The 20118-nt window shown below is 54.0% G+C and overlaps 1 protein-coding gene across 1 annotated transcript; it reads right to left on the bottom strand.

Moving 5' to 3' along the window:
* Window positions 1-11425: 11425 nt before the first annotated feature.
* Window positions 11426-18889, bottom strand: LOC116810414 (fatty acid synthase-like). The gene is given in 10 exon segments (XM_032754884.2): window positions 11426-11529; window positions 11532-11561; window positions 11623-12504; window positions 12507-13331; window positions 13334-14197; window positions 14200-14319; window positions 14322-14789; window positions 14792-16914; window positions 16916-18682; window positions 18858-18889. Coding segments are annotated over 10 exon segments (7215 nt in total).
* Window positions 18890-20118: the final 1229 nt, after the last annotated feature.

Here is a 20118-nt window from a genome sequence, read left to right on the forward strand (position 1 = left end):
GGCTTACCTAAGATGTGCCTATAGCTGCATAGACCCAGCACTTTGGGATGCTGAGGCGGGTGGATCACCTGAGGTCGGGGGTTCGAGACTAGCCTGGCCAACATGGTGAAACCCCGTCTCTACTAAAAATACAAAATTAGCCAGGCGTGGTGGCATGCGCCTGAAATCCCAGCTATTTGGGAGCCTGAGGCAAGAGAATCACTTGAACCTGGGAGGCAGAGGTTACAGCAAGCAGAGATCACACCACTGCAATCCAGTCTAGGTGACAGAGTGAGACCCTGTCTCAAAAAACAGAAAAAAGAAAAAAAGAAAGGCCACACAGGAGACTTGCCCAGACATGCCTGCAGTGGAAAATTCCATTCCCTGACACATGCGCAGTATGGGGAACAAAGCAATATGGGGTAACTCAAGCTGAGAGCCCGCATGCTCACTAGGAGGATGGGGTGGAGCTACCAGAAATTCACGCCTTATGCAAATGAGACACCTACCCCTCATCGGTTTCTTAAAAAAGCCTCTGTATTCAACTGTGAAACAGTGACCCTTTTTCAGGACCCCTATCTGTGGCAGAGAGCTATCTCTCTCTCCTTCACTTATTAAACTCCTGCTCTAACCTCCTCACCCTGAGAGAGTTTGTGCCCTTGATTTCCTCGGCCATGAGACAGAGAACTTCAAGTGGCACCCCAGACAATGAGGCCCTTTCACCAAAGCTCTAGTCCTAGTGGTTTGTTTTTGTTTTGTCAGACAAGGTCTTGCTCTGTTGCCCAGGCTGGAGTGCAGTGGTGTGATCATGGCTTACTGCAGCCTCAAACTCCTGGACTCAAGCAATCCTCCCACCTCAGCCTCCAAAGCAGCTGGGACTACAGGTGCACCCCACTATGCCTAATTTTTTTTTTTTTTTTTGGAGACAGAATCTCGCTCTTTCACCCAGGCTGGAGTGCAGTGGTGCAATCTCAGCTCACTGCAACCTCCGCCTCCAGGGTTCAAGCAATTCTCCTGCCTCAGCCTCCCAAGTAGCTGGGATTACAGGCATGTGCCACCATGCCCAGCTAATTTTTTGTATTTTTAGTAGAGATGGGATTTTGTAATGTTGGCCAGGCTGGTCTTGAACTCCTGACCTCGGGTGATCCACCTGCTTCTGCCTCCCAAAGTACTGGGATTACAGGCGTGAGCCACTGCACCTGGCCCTGACAAATTATTTTTAATTTCTTTGTAGAGATGAGGTCTTGCTATGTTGTCCAGGCTGGCCTCAAACTCCTGGCTTCAAGTGGTCTTCCCACTGAAGTGTTGGGATTACAAGTGTGAGCCACCGCGCCCAGCCTTAGCCTTGGTTCTTTGCTCCTACAACGTGCTAGAAAAAAAGCCCTGCCTGGTCCCTAAACAGACCTCCAGGGACCATATTTTGATCAATGAAAACTCCATACCTGGGGTGTACTGACAAGGAATATTTTCCAATTTGTAGAGTTGCTTGTTTAACAAGGAAAACAAAATACATCCTGCAAAGAAACAAGAAACCATCATAGCTAGGTTTAGAGTTAATGAATTACTTTTATTGAAAAGAACAAAACTACGTGAGAAGAATACAAAACTCCGGTGTGGGAAAAAAAAAAAAAAAAAAACAGCAAGCATATCTATCTTTTTTTTTTTTTTAGGCAGAGTTTTGCTCTGTCACCCAGGCTGGAGTGCAGTGGTGCAATCTTGGCTCACTGCAAGCTCCGCCTCCTGGGTTCACGCCGCTCTCCTGCCTCAGCCTCCCAAGAGTAGCTGGGACTACAGGCGCCCACCACCATGCCTGGCTGATTTTTTGTATTTTTAGTAGAGACGGGATTTCACCATGTTAGCCAGGATGGTCTTGATCTCCTGACCTCGTGATCTGCCCGCTTTGGCCTCTCAAAATGCTGGGATTACAGACGTGAGCCACTATCTTTTCTTTTTTCTTTCTTTTTTTTTTTTTTTTTTTGAGACAGAGTCTTGCTCTGTTGCCAGGCTGGAGTGCAGTGGTGCAATCTCGGCTCACTGCAAGCTCCACCTCCTGGGTTCAAGCAATTCCCCTGCTTCAGCCTCCCAAGTAGCTGGGATTACAGGCATGCACCACCACATCTCTATAAAAATAAAATAATTTTTGTATTTTAGTAAAGACAGAGTTTCACCATGTTGGCCAAGATGGTCTCGACCTCCTGACCTCGTGATCTGCCCGCCTCAGCCTCCCAAAGTGCTGGGATTATAGGCGTGAGCCGCTGTGCCAGGCCTAAGCGCATCTATCTCTTCTCCTCTGTCATTCATCTTCTGCAGAAGCTGAAGATGCATCGTTCTTCTCCTCTTTGTCTGAAGGGCCCATCGTGATCCATAATTCGTATTTCTCTTAATATTTTCAAATATCTCTTGGGCAAGCCATCAAGCAATCCGCTTGGCCCATAAGTGATTTTCCAGTCCATTATTTTATTTTATTTTATTTTTGAGATAGAGTGTCACTCTGTCTTCCAGGGTGAAGTGCAGTAGTGCGATCTCAGCTCACTGCAACCTCCACCTCCCAGGTTCAAGCAATTCTCCTGCCTCAGCCTCCCGAGTAGCTGGGATTACAGGTGCCTGCCACCACACCTGGCCAATTTTTGTATTTTTAGTAGAGACGACTTTTCGCTGTGTTGGCCAGGCTGATCTGGAACTCCTGACCTCAGGTGATCTGCCTGTCTCAGCTTCCCAAAGTGCTGGGATTACAGGCATGAGCCACCGTGCCCGGCCAATTTTCCAGCAGCATTGTTGTGAGCCGAAGCTGTCCCCCTCCTTGAATGCGTGAAAATGTTTAACTGAGAATTGTCACCTGTTAAAAAAAAAAAAAATTCCTCTCGCACAGCAAGGCTTGCCATCAGTTTTCTTTTCCTGATGTGATTATTTATTTTTATTCTGAAATAAAATGTTATAGCTAAGGAATTTCAAGCACACTTCAAGGAACATCACAGTCCAGAGGAAAGGGGCCACCAGCGTCCCCTCAAACCTGGTGGCAGCCGCCTGATTGCTGGGGTTTATGTGCTAGAGCTGTGTTCCCCACATTTACGACTCAAAAATGCACCCCTGGCTGAGCACAGTGGTTCACACCTGTAATCCCAGCACTTTGGGAGGCCGAGGCAGGCTGATCTCCTGAGTTCAGGTGTTCAAGACCAGCCTAGTCAACATGGTGAAACCCCATCTCTACTAAAAATGCAAAAATTAGCCAGGCGTGGTGGTGGGCACCTGTAGTCCCAGCTACTCTGGAGGCTGAGGCAGCAGAATCACTTGAACCCGAGAGGCAGAGGCAGTAGTGAGCTGAGATCGTGCCACTGCACTCCAGACTGGGCGACAGAGTGAAACTCTGTCTCAAAAAATAAAAAACAAACAAACAAAAAAACACAAAATGCACCCCTTTGGCCAGGCACAGTGGCTCACACCTGTAATCCCAGCACTTTGGGAGGCCAAAGCAGAAGGATTCCTTGAGCCCAGGAATTCAAGATCAGCCTAGGCCACATAGCAAGACCCCGCCCCTACGAAAAAATAAAATTAGCTGGACATGGTGGTGCATGCCTGTAGGCTTAGCTACTCGGGTGACTGAGGTGGGAAGATCACTTGAGCCCAGGAGTTGGAGGCCACAGTGAGCTATGATCATTCCACTGCACTCCAGTCTGCATGACAGTGTGAGACCCTGTCTCAAAACAAACAAACAAACAAAGAGACCCTGGAGATGGCCTGAACTAATAATTGACCTGATCACGCCATTTGACAAATGCTGGAAGCCGGTTTTTTGTTTTTTTTGGTTTTTTTTGTTTTGTTTTGTTTTGTTTTGTTTTTGAGACAGAGTCATCATTCTATTTATTACTCAGGCTGGAATGCAGTGGCTCGATCTCAGTTCACTGCAACTTCCGCCTCCCAGTTTCAAGTGATTCTCCTGCCTCAGCCTCCCAAGTAGCTGGGATTATAGGCCCGTGCCACCACACCCAGCTAATTTTTGTATTTTTAGTAGCGATGGGGTTTCACCATGTTGGCCAGGCTGGTCTCGAACTCCTGACCTCAGGTGATTCGCCCACCTCGGCCTCCCAAAGTGCTGGGATCCCAAAGGCACGCATGAGCCACCGTGCCTGGCCTGGAAGCCGGTATTATTGGAGGAGGTGCAGGATGGAATTCTATTTCCTTTAGGGACCTCGGGCAAGTCACTAGCTCTTCATGGTACTCAGTCTCTCATCCCCTCGAGGGCTGCCCGACAGCCTCTTCCAGCCCTGACATTTGTGATTCTGGTGTCTGTTGTGAGAGTGTGTGCTGGTAACAGCCCTGTGCACTCTTATCTCAGGAAAGATTCCATTTAGATTCCCTGTTAGAAAACATGTTGGCTTTCTCGTGGAAGGCGATGATTTATGCTGAAAGTCGCCTCTGCAGTAAGAAGCTGAGATTTCCCTCCCTGCCCCACTTTTTTCCCCAACTCCTCCAGACTCATTTGGCCTAAGTGCAACAGAATAAAAGAGGAAAGTTTAATATCAGCTTCGCCGGGTTCATTTTGCAAACCTCACTTAGATTTAGCATTAGGTTTAGGGCTAGGGTAGGGCTTGTGGTAGAGTTAGGATTGAGGCTACGTCTGTTTTTAGGATTGGAATTTGGTTTAGGAATAGGGTTAGGGATAGGACTAGAGTTAGGTTAGGGTTAAGTGATGGCTACAGCTAGGATTCAGGCTAGGTTTAGGGTTATGAGCAGGGTTAGTCTTAGGGTTAGGGATGGGGTAGGGCTAAAACCAGGGCTAGGATTAGAGATATTCATAGGCTTAATTTTGTTTATTTACATATATATTTTGAGACATTCTGTTGCCCAGGCTGGGGTGCAGTGGCTCAATCTTGGCTCACTGCAACCTCCACTTCCCGGGTTTAAACAATTCTTGTGCCTCAACCACCCGAGTAGCTGGGACTACAGGCATGCTCCATCATGCCTGGCTAATTTTTGTATTTTTAGTAGAGACGGAGTTTCACCATGTTGGCCAACCTAGTCTCAAACTCCTGGCCTCAAGTGATCTGCCCGCCTTGGTGTCCCAGTGTGCTGTGATTGCAGGCATGAGTCACTGCGCCTGGCCAACAGGCTTAATTTTAGGATTAAAATTGATGGATTTGCTTGGTCAGGGATCCTTCATCTCCTTGTGCTGTTTCTTCCTTCTGACTCTTTGGCAGTCTTCTGTACCCTGCAAAGCCACAGGGGCAGAGCTGCCCAAGGCCATGGGAGCGCACCTCTTGCACCAGCATGACCTGGATGTGAGACATGGAGTCAAAGGAGATCATTTCAGAACTTTAAGATTTGACTGCCGTGGTGGCTCACGCCTGTAATCCCAGCACTTTGGGAGGCCAAGGCGGGCGGATCATGAGGTCAGGAGATGGAGGCCATCCTGGCCAACATGGTGAAGCCCCATCTCTACTAAAAATAAAAAAAAAAAAAATTAGCCAGGCATGGTGTGGTGCACCTGTAGTCCCAGCTACTTAGGAGGCTGAGGCAGGGGAATTGCTTGAACCCAGGAGGCGGAGGTTGCAGTGAGCCGAGATCATGCCACTGCACTCCAGCCTGGTGACAGAGCGAGACTCCATCTCAAAAAAAGAAAGGAAAAAAAAAAAGATTTGACTGCCCTGCTGGATTTCAGACTTGCAAGGGATCTGTGGCCCCTTTGTTTTGGCCAATTTTCTCCCATTTGGAATGGGTATATTTACCCAATGCCTGTCCCCTCCTTGTATCTAGGAAGTAACTAACTTGCTTTTGATTTTACAGGCTCATAGGCAGAAGGAACTTGCTTTGTCTCAGATGAGACTTTGGACTTGGACTTTTGGGTTAATGCTGGAATGAGTTAAGACTTAGGGGGACTGTTGGGAAGACATGATTGGTTTTGAAATGTGAAAGAAACATGAGATTTGTGAGGGGCCAAGGGTGGAATGATATGATTAGGCTTTGTGTCCCCACCCAAATCTCATCTTGAATTATAATCCCCCAAATCCCCATAATCCCCAAGTGTCAAGGGAGAGACCAGGTGGAGGTAAGTGAATCGTGGGGGCGGTTTCCCCCATGTTGTTCTCATGATAGTGAGTGAGTTCTCATGAGATCTGATGGCTTTATAAGGGCCTCTTCTCCCTTTGCTCAGCACTTCTCCTTCCTGCCGCCTTATGAAGCAGGTGCCTTGCTTCCCCTTTGCCTTCCACCATGATAGTAAGTTTCCTGAGGCCATGCTGAACTGTGAGTCAATTAAACCTCATTTTTTTTTCTTTTTTTTTTCTTTTTTTTTTTTCTTTTTTTTTTTTGAGACAGAGCCTCGCTCTGTCTCCCAGGCTGGAGTGCGGTGGCATGATCTCAGCTCACTGCAACCTCTGCCTCCTGGGTTCACACCATTCTCCTGCCTCAGCCTCCCAAGTAGCTGGGACTACAGGTGCCTGCCACCACACCCAGCTAATTTTTTGTATTTCTAGTAGAGATGGGGTTTCACCGTGTTAGCCAAGATGGTCTGGATCTTGTGACCTTGTGACCTGCCCGCCTGGGCCTCCCAAAGTGCTGGGATTACAGACGTGAGCCATCGCGCCCGGCAACCTTTTCTTTATAACGGAAAGTGACTCTCATTCAAGTGACTTCATTACCCTTCATCTTCCAGCATGTTGTGTTAGTTACTGACTTTTATTTTTCAGAGATAATTTACTCATAGCCAAATGCACAGATCTTACCTATATCATTCAATCAGTTTTGACAAATCAAATTCCCATGTAACCAGCACCTCTGTCAAGACACAGAACATTTTATCATCTCAGAATGTTGCCTGTATAGCTTTTCCCTAGAAGCTAACACTGATCTGATATATATATATATATGGGTTAATGAAGAAGGTGCTGACATGTGAGGTATGACATCTCACTTGGAATAAATTATGGGTCCTTCTTTTATTTAATCAAAGGAAATTTAAGTGTAGAAATCATCTGAAACAGATGGTTCAGCAGAGCACTTTGTATGAGAACCGAGGTCTCATATACTATATATATATATAGTTTATTTTGTTTTTTGATACGGTGTCTCGCTCTGTCACCTAGGATGGAGTGCAGTGGTGCAATCTCAGCTCACTGCAGCAACCTCCGCCTCCCAGGTTCAAGCAATTCCCCCACCTCAGCCTCCTGAGTAGCTGGGACTACAGGCGCCTGCCACCACGCCTGGCTAATTTTTTGTATTTTTAGCAGAGATGGGGTTTCACCATGTTAGTCAGAATTGTCTCGATCTCCTGATCTCGTGATCCGCTCACCTCGGCCTCCCAAAGTGCTGGGATTACAGGCATGAGCCACCGTGCCCGGCCCCTCTGATCTGATTTTTATGGCTATAGGTTGGTTTTACCAGTTTCGGAACTTAAATGAAATCATACACTATAGACTGTTTGATCTAAGATTTTTTTGTCGTTGTTTTTATAGAGACAAGGTCTTGCTCTGTCGCCCAGGATGGAGTGCAGTGAAGTGATCATAGCTCACTGCAGCCTCAAATTCCTGGGTTCAAGTGATCCTCCTGCCTCAGCCTCACAAGTAGCTGGGACTACAGACGCACACCACTGTATCTGGCTAATTTTTTTTAATTTTTGTAAAGATGGAGTGTCATTATGTTGCTTAGCTGATCCGAAACTCCTGGACTTGAGCAATCTGCCTGCCTTGGCTTCCCAGACTGCTAGTATTACAGGCGTGAGCCACCATGCCCAGCCTAATATTTTTTTTAAGCAGCACAATATTTTTCAGGTTTATTTCTGTTGTTTGTGTTCTACTGACTTTTTTAGTACAAGACTTATATTCTGATATTTTTAGTACCAAGTACTTTTTCACTATCTGCCCAAAGCCTGTCACAATTAATGTATAAACCTACCCTGTCTACAGTGTTAGCTGTGACCTCGGTTCTCATACGAAGTGCTCTGCTGAACCATCTGTTTCAGATGATTTCTACACTTAAATTTCCTTTGATTAAATAAAAGAAGGACCCATAATTTATTCCAAGTGAGATGTCATACCTCACATGTCAGCACCTTCTTCATTAACCCATCCAATTTGCACCGAGAAGACTTGGAATAGAACGTGTGTGGCAGGTAATGGAGGTATGGCGGGGGGTGGAGGGTGGAGAAAGTACTTCTCCAATAAGGGTGGGGAGTGACATCTTTCTGGAAGCAGAGAACCTGGTCAGAGGTGGCTTGGCTTAATGAAGAGACGGCCAAATATAGAGCTGGGAGAAGGCTGGGTGTAGTGGCTTATGCTTGTAATCCCAACATTTTGGGAGGCCAAGACAGGAGGATTGCTTGAGGCCAAGAGTTTGAGACCAGCCTGGGAAACATAGTGAGACCCTATCTCTTTAAAAAAAAAATTTTTTTTTTGAGAGGGAGTCTCATTCAGTCACCCAGGCTGGAGTGCAGTGGCGCAATCTCAGCTCACCGCAACCTCCACCTCCCAGGTTCAAGTGATTCTCCTGCCTCAGCCTCCTGAGTTGCTGGGATTACAGGCACCCACCACCACACCTAGCTAATTTTTGTATTTTAGTAGAGTTGGGGTTTCACCATGTTGGTCAGGCTAATCTCGAACTACTGACCTCAGGTGATCTGCCCACCTCGGCCTTCAAAAGTGCTGGGATTATAGGCGTGAGACACCACACCCCGCCATCTTAAAAAAAATTTTTTTTAATTAGCTGAGCATGGTGATACATACCTGTAGTCCCAGCTACTTGGAAGGCTGAGGCAGTAGGATGACTTGAGCCCACAAGTTCAAGGCAGCAGTGAGCTGTGATCACGCCACTGCACTCCAGCCTAGGTGACAGAGCAAGACCCTGTTTCTAAAAATAAATAAATAAATAATTGGATAAAAATGAGTTTTAGATCCAGCTCGATTACTTGGCTTCACAACTTTCAGCCAATCACCTAAGGTCGCCTCCTTTATAAAACGGGAATGGTGTAATTGCCATTGCAATAATAACTAGCATTCGGCTATTGCCTTAGAGAGCAAATGAGACCCTGAAAAATAGCAGACACCCGCTAAAAATTAAATGAATGTAATCAAAAGTGCCTTGTAGGCCGGGCGCAGTGTCTCACACCTATAACCCCAGTACTTTGGGAGGTTGAGGCAGGCAGATCGCTTGAGGTCAGGAGTTCGAGACCAGCCTGGCCAACATGTTGAAACCCCATCTCTATAAAAAAATTTTTTTTTAATTAGCTGCATGTTATGGCTGACACCTGTAGTCCCAGCTACTTGGGAGGCTGAGGCAGGGTAATTGCTTGAGCCTGGGAAGTGGAGGTTGCAGTGAGCCCAGATTGCGCCACTGCACTCCAGCCTGGGTGACAGAGTGAGTCCCTGACTCGACAAAATTAAAAAATAAAGTTCATCGTAAACTGTAAAGTGTGTGTTGAAGCCTCTGCCCATGGGCTGCAGGGACAGGGACAGGTCACACAGTCTGTCCTCAGGAATCTTGCAAAGTTGGCTTCGCAGAAAGATTCACCCATGGACCTTCCCTTGACTGCATCACGAGCACAGGAGTTTTTCCAAAACCCAGCCTCGCCACAGAGCCATCCATTCAGAATCTCTAGGCAGGGCCCCGGAGCTGACTGTTTTTAGCTTTCCTGGGTGATCTGGATGTCCCATCAGGGGACAGCACTGAGGGGCGGCTGCTCCTTTTTGGGGAATGGACCTTATGGAGGCAGTATGAGGAGAGTAACTCCCCAAAGAGTAGACACCCTTGGGTTGGGCCTGCTTTTTTGAATAGAGACAGAGTGAGATTCTGTCTCCCAGGGTGGAGTGCAGTGGTGCCATCATAGCTCGCTGCAGCCTCGACCTCCTGACCTCAAGTGATCCTCCCAGCTCAGCCTCCCGAGTAGCTAGGACTACAGGCACATACCACCACACCTGGCTTTTTTTTGTTGTTTAAGACATAGGGTCTCACCATGTTGCCCAGGCTGGTCTCAAACTCCTGGCCTCAAGCAATCCTCCCACCTCAGCACTCCCAAAGTGCTGAGATTACAAGCATGAGCCACAGTGCCCAGTCTAAGATTTTTTTTTTTTAAGCAGCATAATGTTTTTCAGGTTTACTTATGTTGTTTGTGATCTACTGACATTTTTAGTATAAGACTTAAATTCTGACTTTTTTACTGTGCGGTACTTTTAGACAGGGTCTCACTCTGTCTCCCAGGCTGGAGAGCGCTGGTGCAATCATGGCTCACTGCAGCCTCCAACTCCTGGTCCCAAGCCATGCTCCCGAGTAGCTGGGACTGCAGGTATACACCACTACACCTGGGTAAGTTTTTTATTTCTTTCTTTTCTTTCTTGCTTTCTTTCTTTCTTTTTTTGAGACAGAGTCTCACTCTGTCACCCAGGCTGGAGTGCAGTGCTGCAATCTCAGCTCACTGCAACCTCCGCCTCCCAGGTTCAGGCAATTCTCCTGCCTCAGCCTCCCAAATAGTTGGGACTATAGGCGTGTGCCACCACACCCAGCTAATTTTTTGTATTATTAGTAGAGACGGGGTTTCACCGTGTTAGCCAGGATGTTCTCCATCCTCTGACCTCGTGATCCTCCCGTCTCAGCCTCCCAAAGTGCTGGGATTACAGGTGTGAGCCACCGTGCCCAGCCTTATTTTTTTATTTTTTTAGTACAGGATCTTTTTTTTTTTTTGAGAGATCACATGCGGTTTAATTGTGGGAGGCTGAGAGCAGCATTTTTACCAAATTGGTGTAAAAACGAAACGGGGTCCAGACATGTACACTGACAGTTACAGTAAATTTCAAAATCCAAGCAGCAATTTGAATCATTTCTTGAAAAACAAACACAGACAAACACCAAACACGGAGTTGGTGCCCGGCGCGGTCCGCAGGGTTGGAGGCAGCCCTGCATCATGGGTGTGGCCAGGCACTGTGTGCCTGTGCAGGGGCCCAGCTCCTCGGGGACTGGCCCAAGACCTCCCACTCAGCGGGCTGAGCCAATGCCTGGCCGAGAGGGGGCTGCAGCCAGCAGGCCTGGGTGGCTGCCCGCGCCCGCAGGGGACATCGGGGAAATGGGGGCAGAGTGCGGGACCCACACGCTGCCTGAGGAGTCTTAGCAGGGTGGACAGGCCTGGGGGTCTCTACCAGCAATGCAATAAATATGCAAATCCAAGCGCAGAAAGACCAAGCACAGACCCCACGGGCGCACAAGGCCCTGCCCGGTTCCTGCGGGCACCACCGGCTCTTCACAGACCGGGAGTCTCCAAGTCGGCAGCTCTGGTGGCCCCAAGGTGCTCTGGGAGGCGACGGGTGGGTGGGACATGCCTAACACCTACGTCTAGCAGCCTCGGGGGGCAGTGGCACTGTGCCGGACAGGGTCCCACCGGCAGGACCCTTCCAATCCCGTTGCATGGCGGGGGTGGGGTGGGGTGGGGATGGTGGAGTGGCCTCCGGTGGCAGGCGGGGGCACGGGCCTAGCCCTCCCGCACGCTCACGCGTGGCTCAGCCAGGGAGCTGTGGATGATGCTGACGATGGACTCCAGGCCGCTGCCCTCCAGCAGCGTGCAGTGGTCGCCTCGATGACGTGGACAGATATTTTCCCATCGCATACTTGCAGGGGATGCGATCAGCTGCCGCCCCACCCCACTCCTGTTCCCGTCAGGCCCCTTGCGCACCTGGGAGAGGTTGTAGTCCGCGCCCAGGTCCTCGCCGTAGGCGCCACCCATCTTGGCGCGCAGTAGCATCACGTTGCCATGGTACTTGGCCTTGGGTGTGTACTGCTCAGCAGCACGCAGCTTGTAGTAGAAGGACAGGGCCGCGAAGCTCAGCTCCTGGCGGTCCAGGCCCTGGTGGCTCTTGAGGATCAGGTCCACGGCGGCTGCCACACGCTCCTCCAGGCCCTTCAGCGGCAGCAGCGCCTCCAGCACCGTGTTGTGCTCCATGTCCGTGAACTGCTGCACGAAGAAGCATATGGCCTCCGTCTCGGCCTCAGCCTCACAGCCTGGGGTCAGCTTCACCCTGTAGCTCTGGGTGTAGGCCAGTACGTAGGTGGGCGAGCCGTCGAACAGGAAGAGGCTGTTGTGGGTGGGGGCCGGGCTCTGCTGGGCCTGCAGCTGGAAGCACATTTCAAAGGCCACGCAGGCCCCGTAGGAGTAGCCGGCCACGCGGTAGGGGCCCTCGGGCTGCACCTGCCTGATGCAGTCGATGTAGTAGGCAGCCAGGCTGTGGATGCTGTCGAGGGGCGCAGCTCGGGTACACTGCAGGCCATAGGTGGGGATGCTGAGCCAGGAGGCCAGGCTGTGGAACGCGGTGGTGAAGCCCTCGATTGGGTGCACCAGGAACAGGGGCCGCTGCGAGCTCTGCACCGAGTTGAGCCGCATCAGGGTGGGGCCCTCCGGGTTCACCAGCAGGGAGCGCAGGTTCAGCTGAGTCTGCTGCTGGGCCAGATCATCCTCCTTGGGCGTGGGGGATGCCAGCTCGTTGGCTGCATCCGCCTTTGAGGACAGCTCCTGCAGTTTCCGGAGCGTGAGCTGCCGTACCTCGCGCACGGACGCACCAGGTTGAGCTCACGCTCCAGCGTCTGACGCACCTCCACGCTCATGAGCGAGTCCAGGCCCAGGTCCGCCAGTGAGCTGTCCAGGTTGACAGCAGCCAAGTCGCGGATGCCCAGGATGTGTGCCACGGCCTCCACCAGGTCCTGCTGGCTGTCCCTGTCCCCGCAGGCCGCAGCCTTCTCAGCCAGCACGAAGCTGCTCAGGCCCATGTGGGGCTGGTTCAGGAGGAGGTCCAGCACCTCCAGGCAGGAGGCCATGCGCTGGGGCAGCGTGCCACTGATGACCGTGTCGTTGATGCTCGTCGTCTCCGCCAAAAGGCCCACGTCGCCGATGGCGCCCCACTGCACGGCCAGGCCTGGGAGGCCTTCGTGCCGGCGTTTCTCACAGATGCCCTCCATGGCGGAATTGGCAAAGCCGTAGTTGCTCTGTCCCGCATTGCCGCGTCCGGAGCTCACAGAGAAGACCACAAAGTAGTCCAGCTCAGGGCACACCTCTCGGGTCACCCTGTCCAGGTTCAGGGTGCCTCTGTACTTGGGCTTGCAGACGTCCTGGAAGAACTCTGGGGTCTGGTTCTCCAGCATGGCGTCTCTCAAGACCACAGCCAGGTTGAAGACGCCGCCCACGGGCCCAAGCTGAGCCGCCTCAGCAATGAGGCCCTGGGCCCCCTCCAATGAGCTGATGTTGCTGGTGGACACCTGAACCTGTACGTCCTGGCGCCTCCACCGGCGGACCTGCTTGGCCTGGTAGCCTGTCCGGATCCCAGAGCGAGAGGTCAACACGAGCTTCTGCACCCCGCGCTGTATCAGCCACTGCGCCAACTCCAGGCGAAGCCACCCAGACCACCAGTGATGATGTAGTTCTTGAGGGCCGGGCAGAAGGTCTTGGAGATGGCCGACATCAGCTTGGGTTTGGCCCCCTTCAGCACTGCCTCCGGCTCCTCCGCAAGCACCTGCACGACGACTTTGCCAATGTGCTTCCCTTGGGCCATGTAGCGGAAGGCGTCCTCCACCTGGGCCCCGGGGAACACCGTGCACTTGAGGGGCCGGACCACCCCATCCCGGATACCGGCCTGCACAAGCGCCGACACCTTCCGCCAGTCAGCACTGCTCTCGTTGAAGAACGCATCCAGCAGGATCCCGTGGAATGTTACGTTCTTTAGGAAGATGGCCATGCCAAGTGGGTGGTTCTGAGAAAGGTCGAATATGCCAATTTCCAGGAAGCGACCGTGCATAGCCAAGCACCTCACGCTGGCCTGCAGCTTCTCTTCCGCCAAGGAGTTCAAGACCAGGTCAACGCCCTTCCCGCCCGTGTGCCACAACACATGCTGCTCAAAGGACGTGTCCCGGGAGTTGGCGAAGCTGGTGCTGTCGAGCTGGGGGAACCTGGCCTGAAGGTACGCCCGCTTCTCAGCCGACCCCACGGTGGTGAAGACGCGGCAGCCCAGACTGAGGGCGATGGTGGCCTGGCCCACGCTGCCCGAGCCCGAGTGGATGAGCACCGTCTCCCCGGGCCGCACCCGCCCGCGCACCACCACTGCGTAGTAGGCCGTGCTGCAGACGACAGGCACTCAGGCCACCTCCTCCAGGGTTCAGTTGGAGGGCACATCCCAGAGGAAGTCCGGTGACAGCAGGACAGAGGTGGCCAGGCCCTCGGCAGGCACCAGTCCCATCACACTTTTGCCGCTGGCGTCTCCATGCCTAGCAGGCTGTCCTGGGAGGTCCACTTCCCTGGGATGGCATCAGGGGACAGCTTGCCAGTGGCCAGCATGATGTCGTGGAAGTTGAGGGAGGCATAGTAGACTGTGCAGAGCTGGCGCCAGGGCGGGTGGGCTGGGCATGGCGCAGCGAGGAGCAGACCCAGCAGATGGAGGACAGGTCCCCCCGGGTGAGGGTGGTCACAAAGGCGTGTGCCGTCGGCTCCTCAGGCTTGTCCTTCTCCAGCAGGAAGTGGCGGAAGGCCCCCCAGGCCCCGTCGCGGTAGACGTTCATCACCAGGTCTCCCTGCAACACCTTCTGCAGTTCGGCGGAGCCCGGGTCCACCTCCTGGACGCGGGAGGTGCCGCTAAGGTTGGAGAGCAGCACACACCGAAGGCGGTGCCCGCCGGGCTCTTGGCGGAGACAGTTCACCAAGCCCACCATGCCCGAGGTGGCACAGTTGATGGCCTTCAGCCACACGGGCCGGGAGGAGTCTTTGTCAGCCAGGATGCCCTTCAGAGACTCCACCAAGCGGAAGCTGGTGTCCTCCACGGGCAGGAAGATGGGGCTGTCCTGCGGGGCAGGCCGCAGCACAGGAAGAGTGTGGAGCCGTAGATGGACTTCTTCAGGCCCACCAGGCGCAGCGACACCCTGGAGAAGAGGCTCTCCCACGCGTCCTGGCTCAGGATGCCCTGGCTGTACTGCGGCTCAGTGGAGGTGAGGAAGGCCATGGTGTCCCCAAGGGGGTGCCCCTGGAGCAGTGTGTGCAGTAGCAGGAAGCCCCCTTCTCTCAGGGCAGCCACCATGTTGCTGAGAGCTGAGGCCAGGTCCCCGAGGGCAGCCACAGCACAGTTGCACACCAGGAGGTCAGCGCTGCCCAGGGCGCTGGGGGCAGGGTCTACGGGGTCCCACTGGCCCTGGGCAACGTCATGCTGCTGCAGCTCGGCCTGGGCAGCCTCCAGGGCCTGGGGGTGGAGGTCGGTGGCCGTGTAGCTCAGCTGCAGCAGGGGATGGGGGCTGAGCAGGCCTGGGATGCGGGAATACAGGTGACCGTGGCCAGCCAGCACCTCCACCACCTTCATCTTCAGGCTGGGCATGTTCTCCAAGGCAGTGTCCAGGCAGGCCTTGAGTGCCGGGGAGTCCAGGAGGCCGCTGAGCAGAGGGTCCTCTGGCAGCTTGGGCCTCTCCTGGGCCAGCACCTGCGCCAGCTCCAGCTGCAGGTTCCCGTTGAGCTGAAGCCTTCATGCAGCCCACAACAGCCGGGGCAGTTCCTGCTGTGAGGGGTCCTGGGGGACCCGGGCCCCATCCAGTCCGGGCACCGCCATCTTCAGCCCCTGCTGGGTCACCTTGGTCTGCAGTGCCTGTGCCAGCCCGTTGCACAGTTGCAGCTCCTCCTGCAGGGCAGCGCACTCAGACAGGCACCCCTCCTCCATGTGGGGAGTGAAGCAAAACTTCTCTAGGATGGGCACCTGCTGCTCCTGCTGCCGCCACAGGGCCAACTCAGTGTGGAGCCGGGAGATGTGGACGCCTCCGGCCACTGTGACACTCAGCCACCTGCTCACCACCACGTCAGCCACTTGGGCCTTGTCCTACAGCGTGTACAGTTTCTGCCTGTGAGTGGCAGGGTCAATGTGGACGGTGGTGATGCGGGTGGGCAGGTGCAGGCCATGCTTGGCCGAGCCCAGGATGGACATCTGCAGCATGGTGTCCATGAAGCTCACCCAGTTATCCTTCCACAGCAGCCTCCCCGAGTCACCTTCCAGGCTGGCCTCCAGGGTGCCCTGGCAGTGAGGGCTGTAGTTGTAGCCGCGCAGACGCAGCTCCCTGTAAACTTCAGCCTGGGCCAGGAAGAGGGGCTCCGCGGGGTTGGGGGTGGGGCTTTCCGGGTGGTCGAAGAGCCTGGGGTCAGGGTTATCCCACTGGTACACCTTCCCACTCACTATCAGGTTGCCGTTCTCTGACACCTCAAAGGCGCGGGAGGCCTCCAGGAGCCGTACCTCCAGAGACACGGTCCCAGTCTTGGGCAGGATGGTGGCCTGGTGCAGCACCACGTCCTCAAACACCACGGGCAGCTGCTCGATGGCCAGGCCCAGGGCGCGGGCCAGCGTCTTCCACACTATGCTTGGGTAGCCAGTGGCGGGGAAGATGATGGGACCGTCGAGTTCCACCAGGTAGCGGTCAGGAGACTCGGAGCTGGTGTCGATGTTGTAGACGGCGGCTGAGGGGGAACCAGAGCCATTGGGGAAGTCCTCGGCGGCCGGCACATCCCAGGCCAGGCTGTGGTCCCACTTGATGAGTGGAGAGATGAGGGGGGTTCCTCAGGGAGCTGGGAACTCCACAGGCGGGAACAAGGCATTGGGGTTGGCGTCGATGCCTGAGAGGTTTAGCCTGCCGATGCCGGCAAGGAAGAACTCCAGGTTGTCCCTGTGATCCTTCTTCATCAGGGGGATGATGGTGCAGCTCAGCTTCAGGCCACGCTTCAGGACAGCCTGCAGCAGGTCATGGGGCGGGATCTCCAGCACCACTGCGTGCTCAGGCACGTGCCACAGGGCCTCCTGGAACAGCACAGGGCTCACCAGGTTGTTGACGTTGTACTCGGCAGAGGACGTGCGTGCCAGGCTGCTGTGCCACTGGGGCTCAGGGATAGAGGTGCTGAGCCAGCAGGCTGAACGTGGCTTCGGCTCCCGGATCACCTTCTTGAGCGCCTGCAGCAGTGATGGCCTCCATGAAGTAGGAGTGGAAGGCCATACCGCCGGTCCGCACCTCCTTAGCAAACACACCCTCCTTCCTCAGCTGCTCCACGAACTCAAACACCAGGGCCTGAGGTCCCGAGATGGTGACTGTGTCCTTGGAGTTGTGGCAGGCGGGCACCACGCCCGGGGGGCAGCACTGTTTACACTCCTCCCAGGACAAGCCCACGGCTGCCATGGCGCCCGGCAGGAGATGGGCTTCTTTGATGCACTGTCCCCTCCAGTAGGCAGCGAGGACGGCCTCCTCCTGGGACAGGCAGCCGTCGGTGTAGCCACAGGCCACCTCCCCCAGGGAGTGGCTGATGATGCCGTCTGGCCTCAGCCCCATGCAGCTCAGAAGGTCTATGAGGCCTATCTGGATGGCGGTCAGGCTCACGAAGGCATGGACGATGTCATCAAAGGTGCTCTCGTCTGTGCTCAGCAGCAGCTGTGACACCTTCAGGCCGAACGGCTTCACAGCCTCATCGGAGCGCAGGATGGAATCTCGGAAGCAGTCCAGGTGCATGAGGCTCAGCCCCATCCTGCACCACTGTGTGCCCATCCCAGAGCAGATGAACCAGAGCGGGCGCTCGCCAGCGGGCACCTGCTGCACCTCTGGGCCACCGCACTCACCACCCAGCACGGCATAGCCATGGAAGGGCATGGCGGTGGTGGGGACCGCCGCGATGTCGTTCAGCATGCTCAGGAAAGCCAAGTCCTGGCTGTGCTGGAGGCCCTGCTCCAGCAGCTTCTGCATGGCCTCGGGGGTGCGTCCGCTGGCCTGCAGCAGACGGGGCAGGGTGGCATGTGGGGCGGGTGCCGGGGGCGGCTGCGTGTTGGGCCTCAGGAAGACGTGTACCTTGGAGCCCCCGAAGCCAAAGGAATTGATACCGACGTTGCCGCCACAGACGGGCAGGGGCTGGGCCACCACTTGCAGCCGCCCATCCAACAGCACTGGGATCTCAGGGCTGGGGCTGTGGAAGTGCAGGTTGGGGGCCCAGAGCCTGTGCTCCAGGGACAGCAACACCTTGGCCAGGGCTGCCAGCCCCGAAACTGGCTCCAGGTGCCCCATGTTGGACTTGGTGGAGCCGATGAGCAGCGGCTCCTGGCGGGTGGTGCACAGGGCTCGGGTGATGCCATTCAGCTCCTGGGGGTCGCCCACCTTGGTGCCTGTGCCGTGGGCTTCGATGTACTCAAATGACTCAGGGGCCACTCCGGCTGACTGGTACAATGAACGGATGAGCTGCTCCTGGATATCCCCTGAAGGGAAGGTCACGCCTTGCTCCTTGAAGCCATCTGTATTGGTGCCGGCGTTCAGGATGGTGGCATACACCCACCAGGCCAGGGACTTCTTGGTCAGCAGGACGGCCACCACACCCTCCGAGCGGCAGTACCCGTTCCCCGCTGCGTCGAAGGCCTTGCAGGTGCCCTCGGGGCTGAGCATCCCCAGCCTCAAGAACTGCACGGAGGTGTTGGGCTTCAACAGGATGTTGATGCCCCCCATGATGGTGGCAGGGCACTGCCCGCTGTGGATGGCCTGGTAGGCGTTCTGCAGGGCCATCAGGCTGGAGGAGCAGGCCATGTCCAGGGCGATGCTGGGCCCTCTGAAGTCAAAGAAGAAGGAGAGCCGGTTGGCCATCATGGCTCGCTGGCAGCCCACCATGCTGTAGCCCACAAGTGTCTCAGGGTCTCGGCTCAGGGCCGCCGAGGTCTCAGAGCCGCTCACGCCCACCCAAGTACAGGATCTTGCTATGCTGCCCAGGCTGGTCTTGAACTCCTGGCCTCAAGTAATCCTTCTGCCTGAGCCTCCCAGAGTACTAGCATTAGAGGTGTGAGACACCATGCCTGGCTTGCTTTTATATCAATGCATGTCACTACCTTCCAAAGGTGGGCTGACTCCTGGAGGCCAGACAGTGGACACCAGCCTACAGCAAGGTACTAACGAAGAGGGTGTCTGCCATGGCCACACGCTGCCGCCTCCCAAAACGCCAGGGAAACCCCGGGGTGGGAGCTGCTATGCAGACAAGTTCATGCTCACCAAGTGTGCCCTCTGTACCCCGATCGTCCCCCGCCTTCCTTACAAACCACTTGAAAACATGTAACCAGTTTAGACCAATGGACTGTGTGAACTTGTAAAATATATATTTAGTCTTCATCCCCTTTCCTGGCACACAACTCCCAACAGCCTTAGAATCCTTAAAGTGATCATCTTTTTGTATGTTAGTGAGTAGCTTCAGGATAGGGGCTAGTCACCCAAAGACCAAGGAAGGATTAGAGGGTTGGGACTTTCAGCCCCACCCCTAACCTCCAGGGAGGAGAGAGGGGCTCAACGGTGACCTGAATCACCAATAGCCAGTCACTTAATCAATCATGCCCTATGTAATGATTTTATAAAGACCCTAAAGGACTGGGTTCAGGGGGCTTCCAGAAGGCTGAACACGTGGAGGTTCCTGGTGGGGGGGGTGGGTAGTGTTGCACCCAGGGATGGCACGGAATCTCTCCATCCCTTCCTCCGTACCTCACCCTATGCACCTGTGAAAGGAAAATATCTTGGGCTCCTTCAAACTGGGATCTGCTCAGGGCAAGTCTGCCTCCCATTCTATCCAAAGTCATCCCTCAGCTCACTGAGATAGATGCATATCTGACTGCCTCCTTTGGAAAGGCTACTCAGAAGCTCAGAAGAATGCAACCATTCCTCTCACCTATCTATGACCTGGAAGCCCCCTCCCTGCTTGCAGTCTTCCAGCCTTTGCTTCAAGTTGTCCTGTCTTTCCAGACCAATCCAATGTACTTCTTACATATATTGATTGATGTCTCATGTCTCCCTAAAATGCATAAAACCAAGCTGTGCCCCAACCACCTTGGGCACATGACGTCAGCACTTCCTGAGGCAGTGTCATGGGTGCGCATCCTCAACCTTGGTAAAATAAGCTTTCTAAATTTACTGAGACCTGTGTCAAATGTTCGGGGTTCACACTCCTCTTCCTCTGTAGCCTTTGGAACATCTTTTATAATAAACCAGTAAATGTAAGTGTTTCCCTGAGTTCTGTGAGCCACTCCAGCAAATTAAGCAAACCCAAAGAGGGGGTTGTGGGAACCCTGATTTATAGTCACCAGTCAGAAGCACAGATAAAACAACCTGGGGCTTGTGATTGGCATCAAAGTCTTGGGGGCTGATTTCTCAACCTAT

Source organism: Hylobates moloch, unplaced genomic scaffold (assembly GCF_009828535.3).
Source record: "Hylobates moloch isolate HMO894 unplaced genomic scaffold, HMol_V3 SCAFFOLD_1, whole genome shotgun sequence".
NCBI classification, from domain to species: Eukaryota; Metazoa; Chordata; class Mammalia; order Primates; family Hylobatidae; genus Hylobates; species Hylobates moloch.